General features: G+C 43.9%; 1 protein-coding gene across 4 annotated transcripts in view; it reads right to left on the reverse strand.

The window, feature by feature from the left end:
* Positions 1 to 22,503, reverse strand: part of ncam2 (neural cell adhesion molecule 2) — a 277,334-nt gene extending 254,831 nt beyond the window's left edge. For all 4 annotated transcript variants that reach the window (XM_027291621.1, XM_027291620.1, XM_027291622.1 and 1 more), the window contains exon 1: positions 22,193 to 22,503. In XM_027291621.1, the coding sequence (XP_027147422.1) occupies positions 22,193 to 22,358 (166 nt within the window). In that variant the 5' untranslated portion in view covers positions 22,359 to 22,503. The remainder of the gene's footprint in view (positions 1 to 22,192) is intronic.
* Positions 22,504 to 26,547: the final 4,044 nt, after the last annotated feature.

Here is a 26,547-nt window from a genome sequence, read left to right on the forward strand (position 1 = left end):
GGAGGCTGCCACAGATGGCTTTTTTAACAGTACACTCTCACTCAATCAGCTCCTCGGGGAGGTTTCTTGATCCTTTCAAAGATACAAGGACGACTCTTTCTACATCTATAACTGCAATTGTATGTTTCAGCGTGTGCAGGGATTTCCAAAATGACGTCCACGTTGTCCAGCGGCCTCGTTGTCGCCTCTTAATCTGGTGTGGAATATATTTAATGAAGCTGTTAACATGCAAAGAAGAAAAAAGCCGCGTCAATAGTCACGACTGACTGAGTGAGAAATCTCTCTTCAACCCCCTGAAGGTCTCAAGCTACATCAATCATTTCTTTCCAACCATGACGTGCCGTCACAGTGGTGGCGTTGTAAACACGCTTCACCAAACGTCTAAGAGAGAAATCCAGGTAGGAAATCACCTCCAGAACTGTTACTATTGACACATTCATTGCAACACCTCCACTTCAGACAAACTATAGATTGAATGCAGCTCAGAGGCGGTAAGATGTATTAAAAATGTGGTATATATTTCTAGGCAATGACCAGTTGCCAGGCAACCAGAGGAGACTCCAGGAAGTTTCTGGTGTCAGCCAAGAAATAATCTGGCACCTTTCCCCCCACCACAATGGGCTTTTAAAACTAAAATTGTGATATAACATATGCAATCAGTGAGAATTAAAAGGGTTAGAGGGCGTATTTTGTTAGCTTTGGAGCCAGTTCACCTTGTTTTTAGTCTTTATGCTAAGCTAAGTTAGCCGGTTGATGGCAGTAGCTTCACACTTCACCAACATTAAAACTGCTACAACATCAGTAATGATTTAGCATTAGAAGTGCTAGTGGGTGTATTTTGTTAGCTTTGGACAAAGCAAAGTTAACCAGTTACCTTTGTTTCTAGTCTTTATGCTAAGCTACATTAGCCGGTTGATGGCAGTAGCTTCATACTTTGTGTACCAACATTAAAACTGCTACAACATCAGTAAACAGTGAGCATTAAAAGTGCTAGTGGGTGTATTTTATTAGCTTTGGAGCCATTTCCCCTTGTTTCTAATCTTTATGCTAAGCTAAGTTAACTGGTTGATGACAGTAGCTTCAACATCTAAAACTGCTACAACATCAGTAATGATTCAGCATTAGAAGTGCTACTGGCTCTTCTAATGCTGTTTTGTTAGCATTGGACAAAGCAAAGCTAGCCGGTTACCTTTGATTCTGGTCTTTATGCTAAGCTAAGTTAGCCGGTTGCTAGCGGTAGATTTATACTTTAGCATTAAAAGTGCTACTTGCTCTTCTAATGCTAATTTGTTAGCTTTGGACAGAGCGAAGCTAGCCGGTTAGCTTTGTTTCTAGTCTTTTTGCTAAGCTACGTTAGCTGGTTACCTTTGATTCTGGTCTTTATGCTAAGCTAAGTTAGCCGGTTGATGGTGGTACCTTCATACTTTGTGTACCAACATTAAAACTGCTACAACATCAGTAAACAGTGAGCATTAAAAGTGCTAGTGGGTGTATTTTGTTAGCTTTGGACAGAGCCAAGCTAGTCGTTTCCCCTTGTTTTTAGTCTTTATGCTAAGCTAAGTTAGCCGGTTGCTAACAGTAGCTTCACACTTGGTGCACCAAGTACTAGGAGTGCTAGAGGCTCTTCCAATGCTATTTTATTAGCTTTGGAGCCATTTCACTTTGTTTCTAGTCTTTATGCTAAGCTAAGTTAGCCAGTTACCTTTGATTCTAGTCTTTATGCTAAGCTAAGTTAGCCAGTTACCTTTGTTTCTAGTCTTTATGCTAAGCTAAGTTAGCCATTACCTTTGTTTCTAGTCTTTATGCTAAGCTAAGTTAGCCGGTTACTTTTAATTCTAGTCTTTATGCTATGCTAAGCTACGTTAGCCGGTTACCTTTGATTCTAGTCTTTATGCTAAGCTATGTTAGCCATTTGATGGCAGTAGCTTCATACATGGTGTACAAACATTACAGTGGCGTCAATCTTCTCTGTAAACTATTTGTTGACTGTAATTTTATTAGGCTTAATAAGCTTTAATTAAACTGCTACATGTTTAATGAGTGATTTGATCATTTCAATAATCTCACATTGTACGCTCGAGTCGCAGTAATGAATCTAAAAAAGCATGATCATAAAGTATGTTACAAGTTGGTTTGTTGCTTGGCAACAATGTATTTTTATTAGTGCAGCATTAATAAATGATGCCCTGTTATTTGCAACTTGTTTATATGAATAAATATAATTTTGTTGCTCTATCAGGAGTTATTACAATCATCATGTAACGAGTCTCTTTTCTATTAGCTACAAATAATGTGCACAGAGGTTGCAATGGTGATGTGGTCTGTTAATCACCAGACAAGCATCCCCACTGGCAACCGTCTGAGTCAGATATAGACTGAAAGTTTCGAGTCAAGTGGGAGGAAACAGAACTGCAAAGGAGTAATCACGAAGGATATTACCGTGCAAAAGACCTTCGCCGAAAGGCAGCCGAGGGTGAGAGGAGGTGTAATTTTCAAAAATGAAGGAAGTGAGACGTGCCTTTAACCTGCCAGACGTTAACCTGCAATCACAGACCTTTACTTCTCAACTACAAGGATGGAACTTTTGGGACTGTATAATCTCTATTAGAAAGTAAAAACGAGATCAAGTCGAGGGTCAGCGGGCTTTGAATGGATAATCAGGTGAAGCCGGTGTAATGGGATACAAAGGGGCCGAGGACGGAGCCCTGTGGGACGCCACCAAAGCCTCAAACAGCTTCAGCTGAGAAAAAGCACTTCATGTGAATCTGATTTTTACAAACTATAATTACGATAAGGTCAATGCCATGCATAACTGGAAATAAAACTTAATATATGCTCAAATAGGAAACAGAGAGGCTGAAAATCTGGATCCAGGTTTGTGTATTTGGAGCTATGCTACTTAAAAAAAAGCAACAAAGTTGATGTAAGCACAAGGCAACACACACAGACAAAAAAGGCTTTTCTGGCTCAGACCCAATTACACACAAGCATGACAGCAAGAATTGAGTGGTAGTGCAAACATGGCCAAACACAGACACGCAATCAAATACACGTATACGTGCGCGCACAAACACACTTTAACACCGAATGTATCCACATAAGGAGGAACGGAAACTGATGCCAACATGCACACAGGCGGTTTCTCTTCCTCGCCGGTACAAACAAACACACACACACACACACACACACACACACAAAGCAACGAGAAAAGCTGAGACAGGTAGAACCCAAACCACGGTGAGACTTACTGAATATTTCATAATGTTTTTACCGGCCTGTCAGGAGCATCGATGAGCTGTGTGCAAGTGCGTACGTGTCTGCATATGTGCAGATTTAAATTGTATGTATACATGTAGGTTTTTTTCCAATGTGTGTGTGTGTGTGTGCGGCTGAGAGTGACAGGCTACTGCTGTGATTGGCTGTCAAGGCAGAGCTCACCGGAGAGCCTGTGGCTAGCGGCAGCTACAGTCAGTCAGTTCATCAGGACTCGGTGATGCGCCAGAGAGCAGGCAGGTCACGTGGTGGCGAAGTTTAGTTCAAGGCTGGAAAAATCTATTTTTGAAGAAAGTGAAAGTCTAGAAACGGTACCGACACCCATGTATGGTAAGACCAACAACCTCTCTCACTTCACTGGTGGAGGGCGAGATGAATTTCAGAGGATCACTGAGTTTGTTTTTGGTTCTTGTCTCAAGAAGACGACACATCATTCTGACATACGACTGAAATCTGAATTATTATATGGATGTTGATAAAAGGCTTTGAGGATGCAGCAAATGCTCTCAAAACTATCACATTAATGTTCCATTAAATTAAATGTCAAACAAAAACATAAAGCAGCACCAATATATTATATGGTTGGGTTTTTTTTGGCCACTTGGGGGCAGCAAAAACACCACACACATTATCGTTTTATAAAAATGTTGAAGTCGCAAACACACAATAGCATTCTTTGCAGTTGTTTAGTAACCAGTGCGGTGGCTTAATACTTAGTGTACCAACATTAAAACTGCTACAACATCAGTGAGTTTCTAAGTCCATTCACTCTTCTTTTAGCTCTGATTTGGTCTCCACCGACTGCCAACATCAGCTGCGATGTTTACCAGCTCGCCACTGACTCGAGCTTGCTGGTTGGACGTCTTTTTCTCAGTCGAAACGACTGACTGATGCGACCGCCAGCCACTCGATTGATTCGTGCAGCTTCTGACGTGCACTTTGCTCGCGATCGTTCATCTGGACATCAAACCTGTATAACACGATAACGCAGCGTATTTTTATCCGAGCGATTGCCATTATTTTCCACTGGAAGCTGATATATGATAAAGTGAAATTATTCCCCGGCAATAGATACAAGAAGCAGCAGTGGCTGCCTCTCCTGGAGTGGTATCGATTCAGGATTCAGACCTGATATTTGCAAAAATGATACCTCTCAAAAAGTAAACAATAGACGAACAATACTTCAGCTGGATCAGACACATTTCAGACAGTTTAACCTCTTATTCAGTCACTATTCGTTACAGCCCACCGCTGATGTCTTATTATTGGAGAAAAGTCAAGAAAGTTCTGCTGCTGTGTTTATACACCTGAGAGCAAATTTCCTCCACCTGCAGTCCTCTTGTATTCAGACGGAGGAGGTGCAGACTGTATTTTATTTTATTTTTTTCCTCCTCAGCATCACCCCGTCTTAATACATGCTGGAGAAGTCAGGCAGATGCCTCCTGGCTTGTTAAAGAGACGAGCAAACCGAGAGCTGTGTTGGTGCCGAGGTCAGTTCCTCTCCCTCTCATCTGCGCAGCTCCGTCCTCTTTCCCCTCCGACCTCCATCACCTCCCTCCGTCTCTCCTCTCTGTTTATTTATACGTCTGCCTGCAGTCCATCCTCTCTTCACCCTCCTCCTCCTCCCCTCCCTCCCTCAGTATCGCTCAGTAACAGGTGAGTTCCCAGAACTAATTACAGGAGGCTATCCCAGGGTGCAGCGGGGGCCGCCTCATTTGCAGGCGGAGGCAGCGCGAGAAGGCTGTCTAATAACATTTTCTACCGCCTGATTAAAAACAGCCCATGAATCACTTGTTCACGCGCACGCGCATGTGTACACACACAGAATTAAATAGAGCCATCAAACACACACACACTAAAATACTGTACGACCAACGTGAAGGCCTGGAGGAAACACACACTCCGTCTCACTATCATATAAAGATACTGCAAATTAGGCTGTTTATGAATTCATATAATATTATAGGCACAGTCATCGGTTTTACACACGTGTGCAAACAACGCCTCCGATTTAATGTGTGTGATGACGGAATAAAAAATGCAACGAGGGCGGTAACGACCTCCACCAGGAGTCGGAACAATAAGAGTGAATGATGTCGAGAGATTTCAGCGATGAGCTGAGAACTCATTAACGCGCTTCACTCTCCGACATTTACACCCCTCCACGTCGATATTTTTCTTTTTTCCAGACAGCCTCATCTATTGTTTACATCTTCCTTACATGACTGGACGAGGAAATGAACATGCGATGGACTAAATGGTTGCAACACATGGAGGACGGGCAGTCAGCTGCTGGTGCAAGGATGGAGGCTATCATTGGGGATAATTTTCTAGTTCTGCGGATTAAATGTCAGAAAATTGTTGTCAAATCGCTTGTTTGTCTGATCAACAGTTTATTTCATCTTAAATCTTCAACATAAGAAGCTGGAGCTGCTTTATTTTGGCCAATTTGGGTTGAATTAATCAATTAAATGATTAATTAGCTAATTTTCCCCACTGTGTGTGTGTAAATGTTTTCGTTTTATACAAACTACAGGCAGTTTACAGTTATTAGGTTACAAAGGTTGGGTGTTTTATGACACGTTCCACTTTTTTCTCGACTCAGTTTGTTTAAATTTGACAAAATTTATGCCAAAATGTGAATGAATAAATAAATAAAAGTCTTTCCCAGAATCTTATTCCTGGCAGCGTGGAGAGGTTTTTAAAACAGTAATTAGAGATAATTAAATTAACAGGAAATCCTCAGCACTGATCACAGTTAAGGCAAGAATTCGGTCTGCTAATACAATAAATAAAGCAACCTTTATTTTGAAAAACTCTTACTGTTGTGAGCTCAATTCACAGGCTGTTCTGTGAATCATTTCCTCATCAACTCAATTTAAGGCTTGAAGTAACAAAGTTTGGTTAGCCCCGCCCATTTTTGGGCAACCCCGCCCATTTTTGGTACAAATAAAAATGTAAAAAGTTAAACTAAAAAAATTCTTAATTGAAATCTAAAACAAACATTGGCATTTCCACCCCCTCAAACTACAGTTACTACCTTTTATTGTTCTATATTATAATATTTTTCAGTTTCGGATCATCACAGATGAACCCATAATCCGTGCTAGCTGTTGCTCTATCATGATAGCCAGAGCCCCGGTGTTCAAACACCCACAGAGCCGGGCAGGAAGGTCATTACATCAAACGTTATCTCCCCTTGTAACGTGAAACAGCACACCCAGAACGTACATATGCACACTGCCACAAACCCCGAGCCCTCTAACTGGCCCCCACATATGGAGTGGAGCCATCTCTTCTGGCAGCTCCTGGCACAATAACCCAGTCAGTAGATTAGCAGTGATAGCATCACTGGCCCGGCACAGCAAACAATAGCCTCTCTCTCTCTTTCTTTCACAGCGTCGCAGGGCCATTTCGCCTGACTCTCACTCGTGTGAAATGGCAAATACGTGTTTGTTTACGCACAAACAGTGATCGGAGTGCACGGGTCGCTGTCGGCTGAAGGCAGGAAAGTGTTTTTTTTTCCAGGAATCACCCGACCCCTTCAGTCCTTCTGCATTCCCGTCAAACACAAACCTTCAATTTGATGGATTTCCATATAGGACGAGTTGAAGGTTCGATATCGCGGTCGTGCCTCTTCCACAAACAGCATGCAGGTGAAACAGCATTACGGGATAGATGTCAGGAAACAAAAACTAAGGCGAGAGAGAAATTTAAAGTGACTTACAGCTCCCGAGGAGGCGGGAGCAGCTCTCTCCTGCCGCTCGGATGTCAAGCGGCTTCTGTGAAGGTGCATGCTGAGCGGCGGCTCGCACCACCCGTTTTGCGCAAACACCCGCCCGAACACATGCTGTCAGATAATCGGCATGTCAAATCACACACTGGCTGCTTGGCGGCGTGCGGGATTAACTCCGGGATTGTGGAATAACCTAATTGATTCTTAGTTTGTGTGCCGCGCGAGGACAAACACTCATTATAGTCCGACGTGTTCAGACGCGTCTGAGGGAGTAAGTGTCGCACCGGTGACCTCGCTTAGCATTTTTTTCTTTTGGCTTTCTACTTCTTGAAGTAAAACAGGCGTCCCGCAGCTCTGTTGTGATGGTGAAGACGCCGCAGATGGCTGAGCATGGTGAGAGCAGGCCACGCTACTGAGTGCATCTCCCTCCCTCTGCGCCGCTGATGGACTATCGGGCCTTCTCATGATCACTTGCTGAAGTAGGAATCCCGCCAAGAGATTATGATTGGACTATAATCACCGGCTAGCTGGGAGGTCCTGATTCTGATTCAGCGCTTGAACTTTCTCCTCCACTTATCTGATTCTCCCGGCGTCGGATGGTTGAAAATTGAATTAAAACTTTTGCAATTATCTCACCGGTTTTCAAGCCGGGCGCCGGGCGTAACACAAGACGTGGGGGGTTGGTGGGGGGGTACTCCTGGAAATGTGTGTGTGCTACTCCCCCTGCGCCTGCACGCCTATGTGTGTGTTGCTTTGCATATTATTTTGCTGATACAGGCAGATACGGGCAGTGGATCTTCACTCAACGCCGCGAGGCTCGAGCTGGAGGGGGGCAAAACCCAAAACAGCGGAAATCAAAGAGTAAGCAAAATCCTGAAATAAATACGCTCACAAACAAACACACACACAGCCGCAGTCTATCCCCCCCCCTCCTTTATAACTCATTTTCCACTTTAGCAGCTCTTTGCAAGAACCGTATTTGATTTACACACACACACTGTCAGACTTCACAGCGGGATGACCTATGAGCTTTGGATCGGCTCATATCCGCAGCAGAAGAAGCCCAGGATGCGGCGCTCAGGTGCTGGAGCCTCAAGTCGGCTGAATCTATAACAGGCAAGAAAAGACTCCCATTAAACAACCTTGGAGTGACACAACATCCGCCAGAGCTCGAGCTCCATGCGTCACGCCCGGCGAAGCTCCTCACACTCCATCACAGCGAACACAGCCACCCCCAGCTCATAACAAATGGTTTTGTTTGGTAGGCAGCGCGGTGCGGGGCTCGGACGCTGTGACGGGTTCCCAGTTTTCTCAGGTTTTGTACAAGTGAACGGTTACGTAAGCGAGCAGTGCCACATAAACATCCGCGGTCGCACTCGAGGGAGCGACGTTTTCGGGTGGGATAAATCCCTGGTAACAGTCGTGACAAGCATTGGCGAATGTCCTGTGTTTAAGGACAAAGTTTTATCGGCCTGTAGGTGACAAGTAATGAAAGCTATCACCCAAAAGTCCACACATTTTTCTCACCGCCTCAATTTTCTTGACAACACCTCGGGTGGATGGAGCAGTGTGAGCGGTGATCAGTATTCATAAAGCTAACAGATACTCCTTTCTTGAAGGGAGGAGGAACAAAGTGGAGGAGAAAGACAGAAGGAAAATTGTTTGTTACACTCTGAGACAATAGATCAATACAGCCAGCCTGCAGTGTGGTGAAAATTGTTACCCCATACTGTATCTCTGGCAAACAACAATCACCTTTTTTTTTTTTTATGTCACAGACAGAAACCAGAAATAAATTGTCTGTTTTTTTTCTAGAATCCAGTCTGATGATTTTAAGTGAAGCCTTGAGATAGAAATAACTCTGTGACCTTCACCGCCAAGGACTTACATGCCCGCCGTTGTGGTCTTTAGATTCCCTGTAGTCGTGTCATGAAAGTTTACACTGAATACAATGCTTAACAATAATAATCATAAAAAAACCCACTTGTGATGCAATGTTCCTTGTTTTGTTCTGGAGGGGTGTTATTTTATTCACACAGATAATTGGCTCAATGTAGATTCAGATTTTTCGCATCTGAAATGGACGAAAACATCAACGGTAAATATCAGTTTTTGGTGTCAGACCTCCCTCTATGCTGATTTATTATTCTCATACTGGGAAATCATTCACTATAGAAGAGGGTGACCTCTCCAGCAGACTACAATGAGACTAAATTGCGTTTTATATTGTGTGTATATTCTTCGCGGGGTGTTGGCGGGTATTATTCGACTGGAGGAAGACGAGGATGGTTGATGGAATGATTGCATATCAGAGTGTACAGCCATGCTAGCGGCTCTGTGAGGCTGGACCGATGACTGCGTATGAAGATGGACGACATGACAGCTCGGCCAAAAGCGAAGCCAACACATCTTGAACGCCCGCCTGGTGGCTGGCAGCAGGATAGTTCATAAACGCCGCCCCCTCCATGTTAGCAGATGGGACATGAGAGTAGACATTACACATTTTCTGATACGTTTGGTTTTATTTGATGGGATAAAAAGGGGGTTTCATGTCAGGATGGATTAAATTCGTCCATGGGGGGGACCTTAATAATGTGGCTTCGACCCTGATCACTACCGAGCAGACTGGCTCCAAATGAAGTCACCAGTATAAGATGGATGCAGCCATATCCAGGATATTCTTCATTTTTGTACTTGTCCATCTTTATGTAACAGGCCAAAAATGTCAAATATAACCAAAAATGTCAGTATATTGCAAACACTGGGGACCATGAATGTCCATCCAAAATTTCAGGACAATCTGTCTAAAAGCTGTGGAGATATTACACTCATAACCAAAGATGTCAATCTCGCAGTGGTGCTAGATGGGAACTCAGCAGATCACTAAGGTCAGTAGACTTCAACCTCTGGGGACCATGAATGCCCATCCAAAATTTTAGGACAATCCATCTGATAGTTGTAGAGACATTTCACCAATAACCAAAGATGTGGTGCTAGAGGAGAGCTCGAGAATCACCTAAGTCAGTAGACTTCAACCTCTGGGGACCATGAATGCCCATCCAAAATTTCAGGACAATCTGTCTAAAAGCTGTGGCGATATTTCACTAATAACCAAAGATGTCAACTTTGTGGTGGCAACAGAGACGAACTAAAGTTAGTAGACTTCAACCTCTGGGGACCATGAATGTCCATCCAAAGTTTTAGGACAATTCATCTGATAGTTCTAGAGACATTTCACCACTAACCAAAGGATGTGGTGCTCGAGGGGAGCTCGAGAATCACTTAAGTCAGTAGACTTCAACCTCTGGGGACCATGAATGCCCATCCAAAATTTCAGGACAATCTGTCAAAAAGCTGTGGAGATATTACACTCATAACCAAAGATGTCAACTTTGTGATGGCAACAGAGATAAACTAAAGTCAGTAGACTTCAACCTCTGGGGACCATGAATGCCCATCCAAAGTTTCAGGACAATCCATCTGATAGTTGTAGAGACATTTCGCCAATAACCAAAGACGTGGTGCTAGAGGGGAGCTTGAGAATCACTTAAGTCAGTAGACTTCAACCTCTGGGGACCATGAATGCCCATCCAAAATTTTAGGACAATCCATCTGATAGTTGCAGAGACATTTCACCAATAATCAAAGATATGGTGCTAAAGGGGAGCTTGAGAATCACTTTAGTCAGCTGACTTCAACCTCTGGGGACCATGAATGCCCATCCAAAATTTCAGGACAAACTATCAGAAAGCTGTGGCGATATTTCATTAATAACCAAAGATGTCAACTTTGTAGTGGCAACAGAGATGAACTAGAGTCAGTAAACTTCAACCTCTGGGGACCATGAATGTCCATTCAAAGTTTTAGGACAATCCATCTGATAGTTGTGGAGACATTTCACCAATAACTAAAGATGTGGTGCTAGAGGGGAGCTCAAGAATCACTTTAGTCAGTAGACTACAACCTCTGGGGACCATGAATGCCCATCCAAAATTTCAGGACAACCTATCGAAAAGCTGTGGCGATATTTCACTAATAACCAAAGATGTCAACTTTGTGATGGCAACAGAGACAAACTAAAGTCAGTAGACTTCAACCTCTGGGGATCATGAATGTCCATCCAAACTTTTGGGGCAAACTGGAGCCAAGTGACGGACCAACCAACTGTCAGACTAGCATTACCATCCATAAGTCTCATTGTTAGTCTGGCTAAACCTTGTATCTTAAATTAGTTTCCAGCTCTGGATTAGATTTTCATGATTACGGGACTTTAAGGTGGCTTCTGAAGATCCTGAAAGACGTCATGCATTACTTAAATATACCCTAAAACCAGCATTGTGCAAATTGTAAAACTGAGACAAAAAGATGATTGGGTTATTCTCTCTAAATATATAGTCGTAGCCGATGTTACGCCAAAAGCAAATATTCTACGCCAATTTTTATTAAGTCGACTTTGTGACAAAATATGAATCAGAATTTTATGTTTTGTGTCCAGTTAGTTGAGTGATTAGTCATTGTGCTAATCCTCGCTCCGAGGCAAGCTGTTGTGAGAGAGCTGGTTGCTGTGTCTAATCTGAGGCATTGCAAAGATAATGATAAGAGTAAAGCAGGCCTCGGGGGCACACCAGTCTCCACATTTGTCACTAAGAATTTCACGCCGTTGTCAAATGAGTTTTTATGAGTTGGGGGGAAAAAAAAATTCAGAAATGTTGAGATGAGCTTAAAATTTGTAGGCCAACAAATCAGGACAGCCAGGAGGAAAATCATTTACGGTGTTTTTTAATTTGGAATCGTCGTCGTTTAGAGCTTTCTTTGGATACTTTTGTGAAAATTGAATTGTAGAAGTATTTTAGGGATGCTTTTCGAGAGCTGGCAAGCCAAAAGGGGGCAATCGCAAACGTGTGACACTCTTGGTAATTGAACAAAGATGAGCAAAGCCTTGCCAGCCAAGGAGTTTCAAGGAGGGAGGTGCATAGGTTGGGGGAGCAGCAGCGGGCAGAGTGTTACAATCACACAGGTTATTTGGGGACTCTTGGGGAAGTGGAGGGGGGACCTCGGTGAACTCCTCATTTCTGTGGGGCTTTATGTAGCGTGACGGTTCCAAATGAAACTCCCCGATCATGTGGGAGCGCTCTATTAATTTGTGGCTCAGGCCGCCTCCCTGGGGAGAGAGCTGCCACAGCCAGTGCTGCATCCCCCCCTTTTGCAGCTTCCAGCGAAAAGCTTCTTGTTGCTTATTGACTGAGGAGCTGCAATGTTTCTTCACATCCGCGGCTGAGGCTTTCGCCTCAAGTGCCGAGACGATCTATCAATTCTTTGGTCGCCTACTCCAGACTCTATGGGATGGATGAAAAGCAGCGTGAAATAAAAGTAATCTTGGTTCCTGGAGCCATATACAGGCTTTGGCTAACTGGAACACACTCTGTTCCTACAATAAAGCATGCTCTGAGAAATCTAATCTGCTTCAGTTACAAAGTCCTGTTGAAGTATTCTGGCTACAATACCAAGAATTTCGAGTTAACAAGATAGCGGTGGCAGAAACCTGCTGTGAAGCATCGCCAACACCGGACTAACACACTTCAAAATGTTCTTCAAAATTCTGGTTTCTCAGAGCTCTGAGAAACCAGAATTTGAGTTTTGACTGGTATACGCATTGTAACTTATCACATATTAACTGGCTTTGTTTTCGTGGTGTTTCGGTCGCTGCAGAGCTCATTACAGTCAGGCTCTATCAACAAGAACCTGCTGGCTACAAAGGAATGCATGCAATCACAAGGCTCCCTCAAGACTCATGCCCTGAAGCACATACATTCACATGAAAGGACGGCCAATGATGCCACTATTCTTTTAAATCTGCCTCGCCACTATTCTTGATCTTGCTCTACCGTTAAATATACAAACGACATGAATAAAAAGGTCCAAATCGGCAGAAGACAAGAGTGATATGTGGGTTTGACGGATGTCAGGTTTTCTGTGCACATGCAGCCACTGAACAGGAAAAGAAAAACAAGGTTTAGTAGGTAGGACAGTGAAGTCTATCCAAAAATATCCAAGTACCTCATGTGGGACTCTGGGTGATTTCAAAGGCGAAGAAGGACTGGGACTGACACGTGAGAAAACTTGTTTCACCTGGAGTGCAGGCAAGTCGGTAAACATCCAATCTAAGTAAAGATAAAACGGGTTCTTTAATTACAGAGAAATCCTTTGTGTATTCCCATGGAGGTATACGTCCTTGGGAACTCGGCGGATGGTGGAAGACAGCAATCCCAGAGAGCCCCATGTTGGGAGTAGGCCAGCTAGGAACGATGGGAAGTTATGCAGATATGAAAAGTAATTAAAAACACGCCTACAATTTGGAGAACATGCAAATCGATCATCGTGACTTTGAGAGATAATAACACGCTTGACAGAACAACCCTAATCCCGACTGAGAGTCAGGTAACATAAAATCCATAGGTGTTAATATCTATATTGAGCAGCAGAACAACAAACATCATTAGTTTGCCGAGCAAATAGCATTAAGCATGGGTCCTGCTTGAAAGGCTTCCCACGTAAAAGGGAGAGCGGGATATCTTCCCCCTACAGACGCCGGTGATGACACCAGTGTGGGAGGACCACGAAAGAGAGTGAGTACATGAAAAGAAGAAGAAATGTGAGAGATAGGGAGAGAGAGAGAGAGAGAGAGGGGGGAGTCAAATGAGAAGAGATAGAAACAAAAATAAGCTGGCCCACATTGCATTAGGAGATTCCGTTTGAAGATTGTCTGGCATGGAGAGGCAATCAGGAGAGCAGAGAATGTTTGGCCTCACTGCAAGCTATTCTGCTGCACCGCCGAACACATCTCAAGTGTCCCTACTACTCCTCCTTCCTCCTCCTCCTCCTCCTCCTCCTCCATCCTTCTCTCTCTCTCTTTCTCATCTATTGCTCATCAAGCACTGCCTCCCATAAACAAGGATATTGGCCACCAGGCAAGAAATCTGAGAAGACTGATCCCTTTTCAAGACGGTCTCTGCATCATTTCCAAGCAGGAGCCAATCCCGCAAGGACGCCGGACAACCTGAAGTCACCTTAATGCCGGGAAGTACCAGGATGAGGCCCCCTTGTTATACAAGACCATTGTGAGGTGTGATTGGCAGCTGGGTTGATCTCCTTGGGCAGGTCAGCAACGGGACCACACAGTATTCACGAGAGAGTCCATCAATCACAATTTGGCTTAATTAACCAGCAGGAATGACAAGCCAAGGGGCCCAGTGTCTGAATGGATGGATGGATGAATGGATACAGGGAAATATGATAGATACAGTACCACACAATACAGCGGAAGATAATTTAATACTGTAAGCCTGAAGAAAAACTGCAATGCCAGCAGAGAGACGAAGGAGACAGACAGATGCCAGCCAACAGAGAGACAACATTCAGTTAACTTCTAACGTGGAGTTTTCAGTTTCAATTTACCCCTATCCTTTGATTTCATCTATTGATTCTGATTATGTTATTATCTCAGCTTTAAACTGGTTTGTCCCGGTGTCCTTGGGGGTATACGATGTAGTTTGACCGTGGCCTTCAGACATCCAACTCATTTTCTGTCACCTCCGTCAAAAATGAAGACAAAGTTGCTTGAAAATACGTTAAAAACAAGACGGATCGCAAATCCCTGCAAGGTTTGAGAGACTTCTACAATCCTTGGGTTCAAGACTCTTAATTTATAAGACAACATCAATGAGACTATGTGCAATACTCCAGATTCTTGTGGCCAGATTTCTTTGTCTTAAAAGCGACATGGACGAAAGGTCGAATAACGTAATTTCTATGACAGATTCCATCTGTTGCGGAAGACTGTGTATCACAAGCAAAAGCTCCAGAACTACTACTAAATGGACCATGCGAAGGGATTGCTTCGTCAACTTTTTCACAAGTTTTAGGACCAGGAATCATTTGAACTGTTTTGATATTAGTGAAAATACTGGTATCACAAACAAAATGATACATTTTCTGAGCTAGAAACTCATAATTTCTTATTTTTTCCTTCTTCTCAAATGTAGAAGTTGTTAAATATCGTCTAGATACAAGCACCAGTTCAAAAAACTTGAATAAACGGCTCCAAAATTTGCAGCACCCAACATTCAATGCCAGTTTTTGGTCCTTGAACAGTCGATCAAAACGCTGCCCTTCACCAAAACTCTCTCCTTTCATAAAGCTTCTATTCCAGGACATCAGGTTAAAGCTGAAGCACACACACACATTTAAGACAGTTAATGATAAAAGGCCACTCCCTGGCTCATCTCATCACATTGATAGGTGTGTCCGAAAGCCTGCACCACTCTCATTAGTGTCTGCCAGCCAGCACGGCTACAATTAGCATTAGCCCCATCCTCAATCACTGTGATGGAGCGTACAGACATCAGCAGCCTCTGTGGGCTTGCACTTGCTTGAAGCGAGGCCCACATCCAGCAGGAGGAAGCTGAAAAATATTGTTTTTCAGCTGTCAATAAATGGCACGATTCTATCGTGTCTCAGCGTTTGCACAGCCGCCTGTCTGTTAGTCTGTCATCCAGCCACCCCTTCCTGTCATCCGTCTATGCCCATCTTGCTGCCTTCTGAGTCAAAAGGATTTCATCTGTCAGGAGCGCGGGCACCTCCTACACTGTGCTTCACCTGCTGCAGTGCATCAATCCGCTTCCATGGAGAAGTCCTTTTAATGATGGCACATAAAGAGGTTTTATTATTCCGGCGTGTGCATCTGCTGTGCAGCCACCTCTTACAGTAACCAACGTCTGGAGTGATTCACTACCAATTTATCCATCCAATCTCAGCAAAGTCTCCTTTACTTTGAGGAAACTTCCGAGTCCACGCTTAAAAGCCTGCACCCAGGTTTTAGCTCATTTACTACAAATTGCTGTTTTCAAATACATACTCCAGGCTAATGTACAGGCATGGTACAGTACGTCTAGGAAGAATTATTGAAACCCTGCAACACAGCACCCATCAGAAACTGATTGGCACTAATAGAGAGTCTACAAGACTTATAGTATAAGGGCTAAAACAGGCAAAAATATATGAATTAAGCAGAAAGTGTTTCACCACAGATTTGTTTGCTAGTCAAGACTCCTGGGTTAGAGCTTGTTCTCATTCCCAAAAACAAGAATGGTTGATTGGGAAACTGAAAGTTTTGTCTCGTGTCACCTTATATTCAGACATGGGTGTTCAGTGTTAAGAGTTGCAGACTACCTTTTACCTCAAACTGTGGCTGATTCCAAAAGAAGCACACAACCAACGTTTAGAAGTTTTATCAGTTTTGTGCCTTCATTAAAGTCCGTGTATAGTCAAAATAAATGTTCTGAGTTTGTCGGACCAAAGAAGAAAGTGTTATCAACCACCCAGCCAAATTTGAATGACTATAAATATCGACAAGTTTATGAAATTAGGTGTCAAAATCAGGTAAAAATAAATTCTCAGCTCCAGGACTGTGATCTTTTTCAAGCGACTGAAACGTGTCAGAGGAGTTTAGAAAATGAACATGACTAACTTTGAAACACTCTGAGCTGAGATGAATTCATCTCTGTGCTCAGGGTGGCCTCAGCGTGTCATCGAGCCACCCTTTAAGGACCGCCCACAAAATCCTGAGACTGAAAACTGGTGAAAAACAGTTTGAAACTCTAACTCCACATCTCAGAGTTATATATCTTTATGCTGTTACATAATGTATTTTAAAAGAAATCTCAGAACTGCCTTTAAATCAAGAGAATGGTCTCCAGTGGTGGTTAATCTAGGTACTAACTGTGTACTACTCGAGCCACATTCAAGCTTCAACAGACCGCCGACGCATCTCTATCGCTTTTGTTTTAGTATTTATAAGCGGCTCATGCATCGACCGGCTCACCTTGTTTATCTTTTTATATCTATGCGGTGGACTCGTCTTCGACTGTGACTCCTCTGATGTCAAACCACACTGTTTACTGCCTCCTCATTGGTTGAGTGGACAAATCGTGGGTGCCAATTTCCAATCGGTGCACAAACCAGGTAACAATATGGATGATTTGCATGCATACTTACAGATTTACCACTTCTTTTTTTTGTGCATGCATGTGTTGTATCACAGCAAACATCATAGGTACAGGCCTGTAACTTCAGTGTGGTTATTAATACGGCCTAAGTGGGTCACTGAAAGGCGCTCAGGCCGAGCTGGAGTTGTTCTGCAGCTCTTCTGCCACTTCTCTGATCCCTCTGTTCTTCATTTAATCATGCCTTCCGGTGCCCAAACCCAAAACTAAGCCCCAGACCAACAGTGCAGCATCCCCGCGAGAGGACGTGCTTTGGAGTAGCGGGGCTGTGAAGTGTGTGACTATGTGTGAGAGCACACGAGTACACGCCGCGCCAAAGACGCTATAGGAATAAATTGAGCAACAGGAGACCATGCAGCCGCTTTACTCCATCCATCTGTCAGTCAGCCAGTGGGCCCACTGATTTCTGTTGTCACCCTGGCATCCTGGTTCTGCCTATTAGCCTGCTAGTTAGACTGGCATTTAGACTGGCAGGACACACATAAGCAGGAGCCAGAGGGTCTCCTGCTTGGCTCGCCCCGGACTGATGTAAAACAGTAGACGAACCCACAGGAGCAACATGCCGCAGCTGCCTCCTCCAATCACGTCACTCCGGCCTAATTTGATTCCATCTCGACAGGATTCAATTACATTTTATTAATTTTGGCACAGTGTAACTCCGCAGAGTTTGATTCAATCTCTGGCAATGCAATTTAACTAGATGCAATCAGATTCACTTGAATTGAATGAATTTTTAAACATAATCTCTTCCTCCCGTCCTGCCTCTGTATAAATCTTCCCACTGCTCACTCCAGCCGTCCCAATTTACCCTTTTCTGGGATTCGGAGTATAGAATATAATGAGCAGCGCCAAACTCTTCCTACAAGAGCACCCTGACTGCTTAGCGTATCTACATTTTCTTGGCTTGTGGTTGGGAGAGACTCCCCGAGGAGAACATTAGTCACTTCCATGATAATAATGGGTAATTTGAGTGAAAATAGACCGAGGTTGGCAGAGGGCATTATTGAACATGTTGCTGTTTTTGCTTCAAGCAGCGCAAATAATCAAAAAGGATTTTTTTTTTCCTCCCTCCGGAGACCAAATGCCAAATTTCACCTACTGCAGCTCGTCGGTGGAGTGTGATATCTCTCTCCTCAGAGCCTCCGCTCTTACCTGAGCTACTCAGAAGACCCGAAACGTGTCATTACCAGACAATACGTCTACGAATAAGTCTGAATACATCTGCAGCGCGGCTCTCCTAATCCCTGATGCTAATCCTGTTAACCGAGCTGTGAGCTGGTGGCTGTACATCGTGTGCACGGAGGTTTCCAAGTTTCCCCTGAGCATCATCTCTGCCGAGGCAACGTACCAAAGCTGACCTCCAAACTACGAGGTAGTAGTAGCTATGTAGATGGACGGATGAGACAATGAGCAGAGTTGATTTTGTGATTTACTGTCTCGTTGTGGTTGTTTCAAGTCTCTTTACGGTCAATTTGTGTATCTTTGTAGTAATTTCCATCTCTTTCAGGTCATTCTGCATCTCTGTGTTTGTTTCTTTGTGGTAACTTGTGTCTGTCGACTTCTCATAATTGTTTTTGTCATCATATTTATCTCTTTGTAGTGGTTCTGTGTCTCCCTTGTGGTCGGTTTGCATCTTGTTGAGATTGTTTCAAGTCTCTTTAAGGTCATTTTGTGTATCTTTGTTGTCTATTTCATCTCTTTGAGGTCATTCTGCATCTCTGCGTTTGTTTTGAGTCTCTGCATGGTCATTTTGTGTCTCTGTGGACTCTCCTTGCATCTCCTTGTAATTGTTTTGTCGTCTTTGTAGCTCATTTTGTATCTCCTTGTGGTCGTTTTGCATAGTTGTGGTCAGTTTGCATCTCTCTGCAGTCGTTTCAAGTCTCCTTAAGGTCATTTTTTGTATCTTTGTTGTCTATTTCAAGTCTCTTTGTAGTCATTTGTGTCTCTGTGGTCTCTTTGTGGTTGTTTTGCATCTCCTCGTAATTGTTTTCTGTGGTCTCTTTGTGGTTGTTTTGCATCTCCTCGTAATTGTTTTTGTCATCATATTCATCTTTTTGTAGTGGTTTTGTATCTCCTTTGTGTAGTTGTGGTCAGTTTGCAACTCTTTGCAGTCGTTTCAAGTCTCCTTATGGTCACTTTGTGTATCTTTGTAGTCATTCTCATCTCTTTGAAGTCATTCTTACATCTCTGGGTTTGTTATGAGTCTCCTTGTCTCTTTGTCTCTGAAGTTGTTTTTTATATCTTGTTGTGCTCATTGTGCATCTCTTTGTGGTCGTCTCCAGCCTCTTTGTGGTCGTCTGATCCTTGCACCTCCTGACCCTTCAGGCCAGTGGACCCAGCTATGGTCACGTATATATGATGAGGATATTTAGATAGAAATATACATGAATTTCCCATAAAAAAACTGCTGAAACAAGGAGTTTGGACAAAGTTTTGATCACATGCTGGTATTACCCTTTAATAATTTAAAAAAGTTCTACAGTCAGTTGGAAACAGACTGGAACATACGCAGGTAGGAGTTGGCGATGTTATATTTCAAAGAACGACGTTTCCACCGTTTCACAACAACCCTGCAGCTCAGACGCTCGGCACTGCCTTCCTCATGCATCCAGGTGTTTAGAATACAACACTCTCCCCTCCTGTCTTACAAACTCGATGCCGAAGCTTGAACGCGGCGGATCGAGTGCTAAAGGGCACACATGAGAAATCAAAAGCTTGCGGGCAAATAAATAGCATATCCATAACACTGAGATTGCCCTTTGTACAATTCAGAGGCCTGCTGACTCCAGTCGTTCCTTAAATTGATTTCTCATATGCGGCTGCCTCGAGGGGCCGATTCTATTTTCATATATACACGGGCTCTCTATATGTATGTTCTCCGTCCTAGTCTATTAATCATATAACGCAATCAATTTCACCTTGCAGGACCAAGACACAGGCCATTTCTCTGGTGAACAGCTTCGCATGTCTTTAATGGACGCTGGTGAGTGGTGTTCCAGCGTCAAATCATCAGCCTGCGAGGAGATCAACAGGAACTTCCTGCTCCTTATGTATGAACAAAGTCTGCACTGGCTTCATAAATATTTACCCAGTGATTCATGTGTGTAGTCTGAGTACAGTGTGCAGGATGTAAGCAAGCCTCAAACATGGAGCTTAAGCCCGAGCTCGGGGTGCAATGAGAGACACTTAAGCGCAGGGGCATAAATCTTTTAAACCCAGAGCCAGTGACATTTCCCCCTAGAGATACAGCGAAATATCTTAATTACGCCACTTAACATCACATCGGTGAGTCCCGGGTGAGCCCAAGCAAGCATATAATTCATTGTACTAAGCGCCGGTAAAAGCCAAATACATAAACCTTCAAGGATGCGTACTCAAGTGCAGGATAGATGGTGAGCTGGGACTTGAAAAGCAAATGTTTTCCCTTCAGGAGCCAGAGGGGGTAGAGAAGAGAGATCTGCAGAGTGCACCGAGCTGATTCCTGTTGGCCTAGTCCTTCCACGGATGGTTTAATGTCTGCTCCGAGGCCTCGCGTTGATAAAAACACACAGAGAGGACTGAGCATCCTTATTACTCAAATTACAGCTCCGCTTTGTGTAATAGGTCGAATTTGTGCGGACTTGTGAAAAGCCGTGATAAGAATGGAAATCGGTTTGGCGGTGGGGGTGATGTAACACTCCGGCAACAAAGGGAAAGAAACAAAGCATTAAATATTCCAGTAAAGGCTCGGGAACAGTCTCAGCGAGATCACGTGTAAACAGTAAGAAGACAGTTCAGTGATGCCGCTCAGCGTGGCAGCAGTTTGCAGCAGCCGATTGATCGATTGTGCCAATAAACTACTAAAGACGTGGACGCGGCCTCGAGGCGTCTCGCTCTGACCGCCAAAACAAACGCAGGACTCCGGTTTGGATGCAGCAGGAGCATCCACATCACGAGTCAGCTGCTCATTTCCACCGGAGGAGTGACAGAGGGTCTACGTTAGTGATGCCAGAGCGACCTCCTGACACTTTGGGGGGGGGTCATGGTGCTGCATGCTCATGCCAGGCTCCATGAATGAGATGCAACAAGCTTGAACGACCCCAGTCGCTTATGGCTTCACTCTTGGCACCACTTTGCAGCGCTCTACCCCCACCTGCTGTTGGCGCGCCAGGAACCAAGTGTTGACCACACTGCAAGAAATATCCATGCAACAACTCTCTCTCTCTCTTTAACACATCGTGCTTTTAACAAGTGTAGGGGGGGAGAAAGATCTCGCCTGGAGTGTGTGAGATAACCGGATTAATCCTCGATGCAAATGAACTTGTTGCGATCCAGAAGCTGCAAAATGCGCGTTGAGCCGGAGAGAGATGGAATAATCTCATCCTGCAAAGCAAAGAGAAAGCTGGAGGAGTTAGAGAGGGGGGGTGTTTTACGCAGTGCCCGCGCCTCGATGACCAGGACGCGGTCACTCAAGTAACGTGTCACCCCCCCTCTCCTCCTCCTCCTCCTCCTCTCTTCCCTCCAGACACAGGTGCGCCACCCCCCCAATTAACAAACCCCCCCAAAAATGCGGCTCATATCTCCAAACTTTCCGCTCATATTTCAGACAGTGTGACCGCATCACGGGCCCGATATTATAACACACACATATATATACACATATATATATCACGCACAGGCTTGCGCGCACAAGATTGCACACACTGACGGAAGATCTCCACATCTCCCGTGTGTTTCTGTGCAGCCCAAGAAGACAAGGAGTGGACATGAGGAGGAAAGGCGGTGGTCCAGCTGGATGAAATGTCCAAAAAAAAAAAAAAACAGCTCAACAAAACTAAAGCAGCCGCGTTATGATGAAGTGTTTTCTGTCCGGGGAGGACAGAGGGTGCACCCTCACCCAAAAAAAAAAAAAAAAAAAAAGGGACCCCATCATAATCCCCCTTTTCAGTAAGAAAGCATTGTGGCCCCTGCAGGACGTGCTTCAACTACAAAATAACGTCCAGTTAAACAATCCAGCCCCTCTCCCTCTCTCTGAGCTCAGCTCTGCTGCAGATCACGATGGGCAGAAATAACACTCAACTTGTCCACAAAGTCCAAACCAAGCTCCGAGGTTTTTCCACGCACCCAACGCGCGCATCCCTACCTTGGCTGCCGCAGACGAGCACCCCGAGGAGATGGATGAGTTTGAGCATCATTCTCACGGTGCTGCTGCTGCTGCTGCTGGTGGTGCTGGTGGTGTAAGTGGTGGGTCTCTTGCCGGACTCTGCTGTAATACAAACGGCACACACACGCTCGGCTCCTCCGTTCATCCGCCGTCTTGGGCTCCGCTGCTGGCGACTGAGCTGCCTCAGCTCCTTCCCTTCGCTTCCTTCCTATACGCGCGCTCCCGCTTCGATGCTCGTCCACCACAGCTTCTGCTCTGCGCTGAGGACCCCCCTCCTCCTCCTCCTCCTGCTCCTCCTGCTCCTCCTCCCACCTCCAAGCATCACTCCTCTCCATCCTCACTGCTGGAAGCTGCTGATGAGAAACACAGAAGGAGGAGGAGGAGGATGAGCGTGTTTATGTGTTTTGACTTTAATAGATGATTTAAAACATGTTGTGAAGTTGGAACATCTCATGTCAGCAGGAGTGTAGCTACGAGTTCTGGTGGCCCCGTGGATCCCTGCTGTGGACCCCCCTTTGAATCCACCAACGAGGAACAGCAGCAAAATAAGAAAAATGAGAAAACCCCCCTGCTGAATAGTCCAAGAAGTCCTGAACACAATGGTACGGAAGCTCTAAGTGGTCATGCATTTATACATTTTATTTCCGCTGTTTTCATGTAAAGTCAGAATAAATGTGTGTTCTGGGTTTGTCAGACCAAAGAAGAAAGACAAATTTGGAATGATTACAAATATCGACAATTTTATGAAATTGGGTGTCAAAAACACTAAAACGTTTTGGAGGAGTTCAGAAACTGACGTGACTAACTTTGAAACACTCTGAGCTGAGATGAATTCATCTCTGTCTCTCTGCTCAGGGTGGCCTCAGCGTGTCATCGAGCCACCCTTTAAGGACCGCCCACAAAAATCCTGAGACTGAAAACTGGTGAAAAACTGTTTGAATCTCAAACATATTTAATGTGTTTTGAAAGAAACCTCAGACTATAATCTCATTTGTTAGATAACATAATTAATTAAAGATTTCAGCTAAGAAGCAGTAAAGATTAAGATTGGTCAAAGTCTCGTTATCCCAAAAAACGCAAGAAAATGATCCCGTTATCTTGTGAAAATGGAGGAAATAAAATATTTGAATACATGACCGTTTAGGGCTTCCGTACAATGGACCTCAAGCAAGAATTTAGCAGCTAAAGAAACAAATATCTCCCTCATGAGGTGGTGGAGACCCAAACAAAAGCTAAAAGTAGGGTAAATATTGGATTTACATTCATCAGGTGGCCAAAGACAAGACTCAAACTCAACTGGATGAGTTTACAATGTGGGAATTTGTCAGTGTTGGCAGCCAAAAAGCAGCACGTGTAGGTTTAAAACACCAGAGCACATTGCCAAAAGTCAACATTTTGTTTAAGTCAGAGTGATAGTTTGCGAATCATTTGTTGACCATCCAATGCAACTTTAAAAATACAGTCCTAAATCATCAAGTGTAATTTTGAATGTGTGAAACATTCTGGATAGAAAATACAGAACCACGCAGGTAATACTCAGACAATCTGTTGATTTTAATTGGATGAAAAGCTCACTGATAAAATGTCCACAAAACTTCACAAAGTAACTCTTCGCTGGGCAAATAGTCAACAGAAAAGAAACAACACTTGTTTTGATCCATCACACTATCTGATTCCATCTGAAATCATTTATCAACACAACGTAAAATGAGCCAAGTTCTTCAGTCCTGTCGTACGGCGTGCTTGGATTTGTCAAGTCAGTGATTATCACCTCGCATGGAGTCAAAGTAAGAGATCGCAGCATTGCGAGCACTCCTGCTGAGAGCAAATGAAGTGATGAATTAAAACTGACAAAACAATGATCCACCTAGCCAAGGAAGCAGAGATGAAATTCGATGTTGAAATTCCTCAGAGTATGATGATGAGTTGATGTCTGCTGGAAGTGGAGCTTTTAAGTTTTTTTGTGCCTCCAAGTTTTGTCAAGATCATTGATTGATGTCTGAGCTGAACATTGCTCTTGATTGCTGGGCGGACTGTGGTCTGTACTTCTCTCTGTGGGTTTCATTTCACAACAACAACAACTCATTTTTTTTGGCCCATGACTTGACCCACATCGCTGTACTCCTGATGGACACGTGTCAAAAAGGGCTCCATGGCTGTAATTCCCCAACAGTCGCCCGACAGACTGATGCAACGCCGCAACAGCCGTCTAGAGGTGAGGTGTCGGCTCACAGGATTTCGTTACGGTGCAATTTGTGTCAAGTGGAAACGTGGAAAGTGGTGTGAAAATGGAGAGCACCAATCATGTCCCAATGAGTTTTGATCTTGTTATGGTCAGCCTAAAAATATCACAGTTACAGATGGAAAAGTAGCTAAATGACTCTACAACTGAATAATCGCCTTCAGTCTTTTTACATACACAGCTGCACAGAATATATCCTTCCAGTTTCTCCCTTATTGAAAGGTGTGATCATTATATGAGAAAATGATTTCCTCAGAGAAAGTACAAGTGTGAATTCCACATAATTTTCAAGACCGAATTTATGGTTTTAATTGTTCCAACAGCGCCTCGAGTCATCGAAATAGTAACGTTCACTGTGTGGTAATGTAAACTGTCTAGATGCCCTTTAACAGGAAGGCAAAGGTGTGAACAGACCTTGTAATGCTGAATAATCCAACCCCTGGAATGCTCTTGACATTAACTATTCGGCATTTATGAAATGAGGTTGTGAAACATGGAGCTTGGTCTGTTGCGTTTTCTTTAGATGCTTTGGTCCCACAAGCTCTTATTTGAGAACTTATTTGGAAAAACCAAAACAAAATCATGGGGTAGGAAGAACACACTTCGAGTGTCGATGTCTCCCATCACCCTTCAATGGGAGCAGCTGGTTTCAGAGAAACAACCTCAGGGCTTCCACTAATTCAGCATAATGGTGAGTTGCCTTTTTTTACGCACTTTATATTTGTTTTAATGCCGGTTGTATCATTTTATTTCATCACATTTATCCCCCACACCTTGACGGCCGGTCCGTGAAAATGTTGGGGATCGCAGGTCTTTGGTCTGAAGACATAAAGCTCTAGATTTGAATGTGAATGGATGTTTTTAGACGTAGAAAATAGATTGCCGTTCCCATGCAGCCCTTAATATAGCACTCATGCCATCACAGTGATGTTTAAATAACATTACTGTTAGTCTGTGAAGACGGTCCACTCGTCAAACGCTGTCACGACGGTAAGTGCGCAAAAAAAAATAACCCAACTATAATTTGTACGTTGCGTTTCTTTAAAGAGACACATTTTCCACTTGATTTAAATGAATAATAACATAATCACTGCTGTCAGGGTATGTCTGACTGTATTTAAAGGTTACAAGTCCATTTCACAGCAAACATGCCACTGTTATGGACCCGGCGCTTCACTGTTGCAAAGCATTGCATAATGCAGCTTCCTTTGTGCTTGGGGGGGAAAAAGACTAAGTGTTTTGCAACCAGTGGAAGAACTTGTGGCCTTTCTTGAAGTCGGTCTGTCACTGATCGCTCCGTCGTCACCGCTGTCACCCGAGCGAGGCTTGTTGCCTTAGCAACCAAGTTAAATGGCTGTATTGAGGAGTGAGCCTCGCACTGGAGTAGTAATATGCACAGATAATTCATTGTTGAGGACTTTGTGAAGCAAAGTAACACGTCATGCCCGTCGATGAACGATGAAGACACATTATTAATTGGAGTTTATTGAAAAACTCCCCGGTAGTGCGGCACTTACATCTCAAAGCCTCCGTGTTTGACCTGTGATTACGACGCCTACATTAGCTGCAAGAGCTGCAATTTTTCAGGACGCGGGGAACACTGTGGCAAAATGCAATGTTTGATGTCAACACAGCGTGATCCATAGTCTTCCCTCGGTTTTATTGCGTGGGGGACAAATAGCTTTCATCACATTAGCTCAGAACAAATGTGCATTGCCCTGCTTACTCACAAGTCTTGTCAACAACACTGGAGTAACTCTACGCTCGCTGTGACCTCTGCAGGATACCACAACAAATTATAAGTCAGAGAAGAGTAAGAGTTATAAGAGTTTTTACCCTTCACGGCGAGAGGCACTGGCGGAAAGTGAGATGGTAAGAACATTCAGTCAAGCATCGTGCTTGAGTCCAATTTTGAGGAGTTTGAATGTCGACAATTTTTGCTGAAGGGTTTCCAATTGCAAACTTGTACAATTTGAAGTGGCTAACAGTCCTTTCATCTATTTTGTTCTTTTTCCAAGGTCAAGTCATGGTTGCAGAAGGTTTAGCAGGGCGTCTCGCTTCCCAGCAACGCATTTCAGCTCCTCCTGGGAGA

Source organism: Larimichthys crocea, chromosome XIX (assembly GCF_000972845.2).
Source record: "Larimichthys crocea isolate SSNF chromosome XIX, L_crocea_2.0, whole genome shotgun sequence".
NCBI classification, from domain to species: Eukaryota; Metazoa; Chordata; class Actinopteri; family Sciaenidae; genus Larimichthys; species Larimichthys crocea.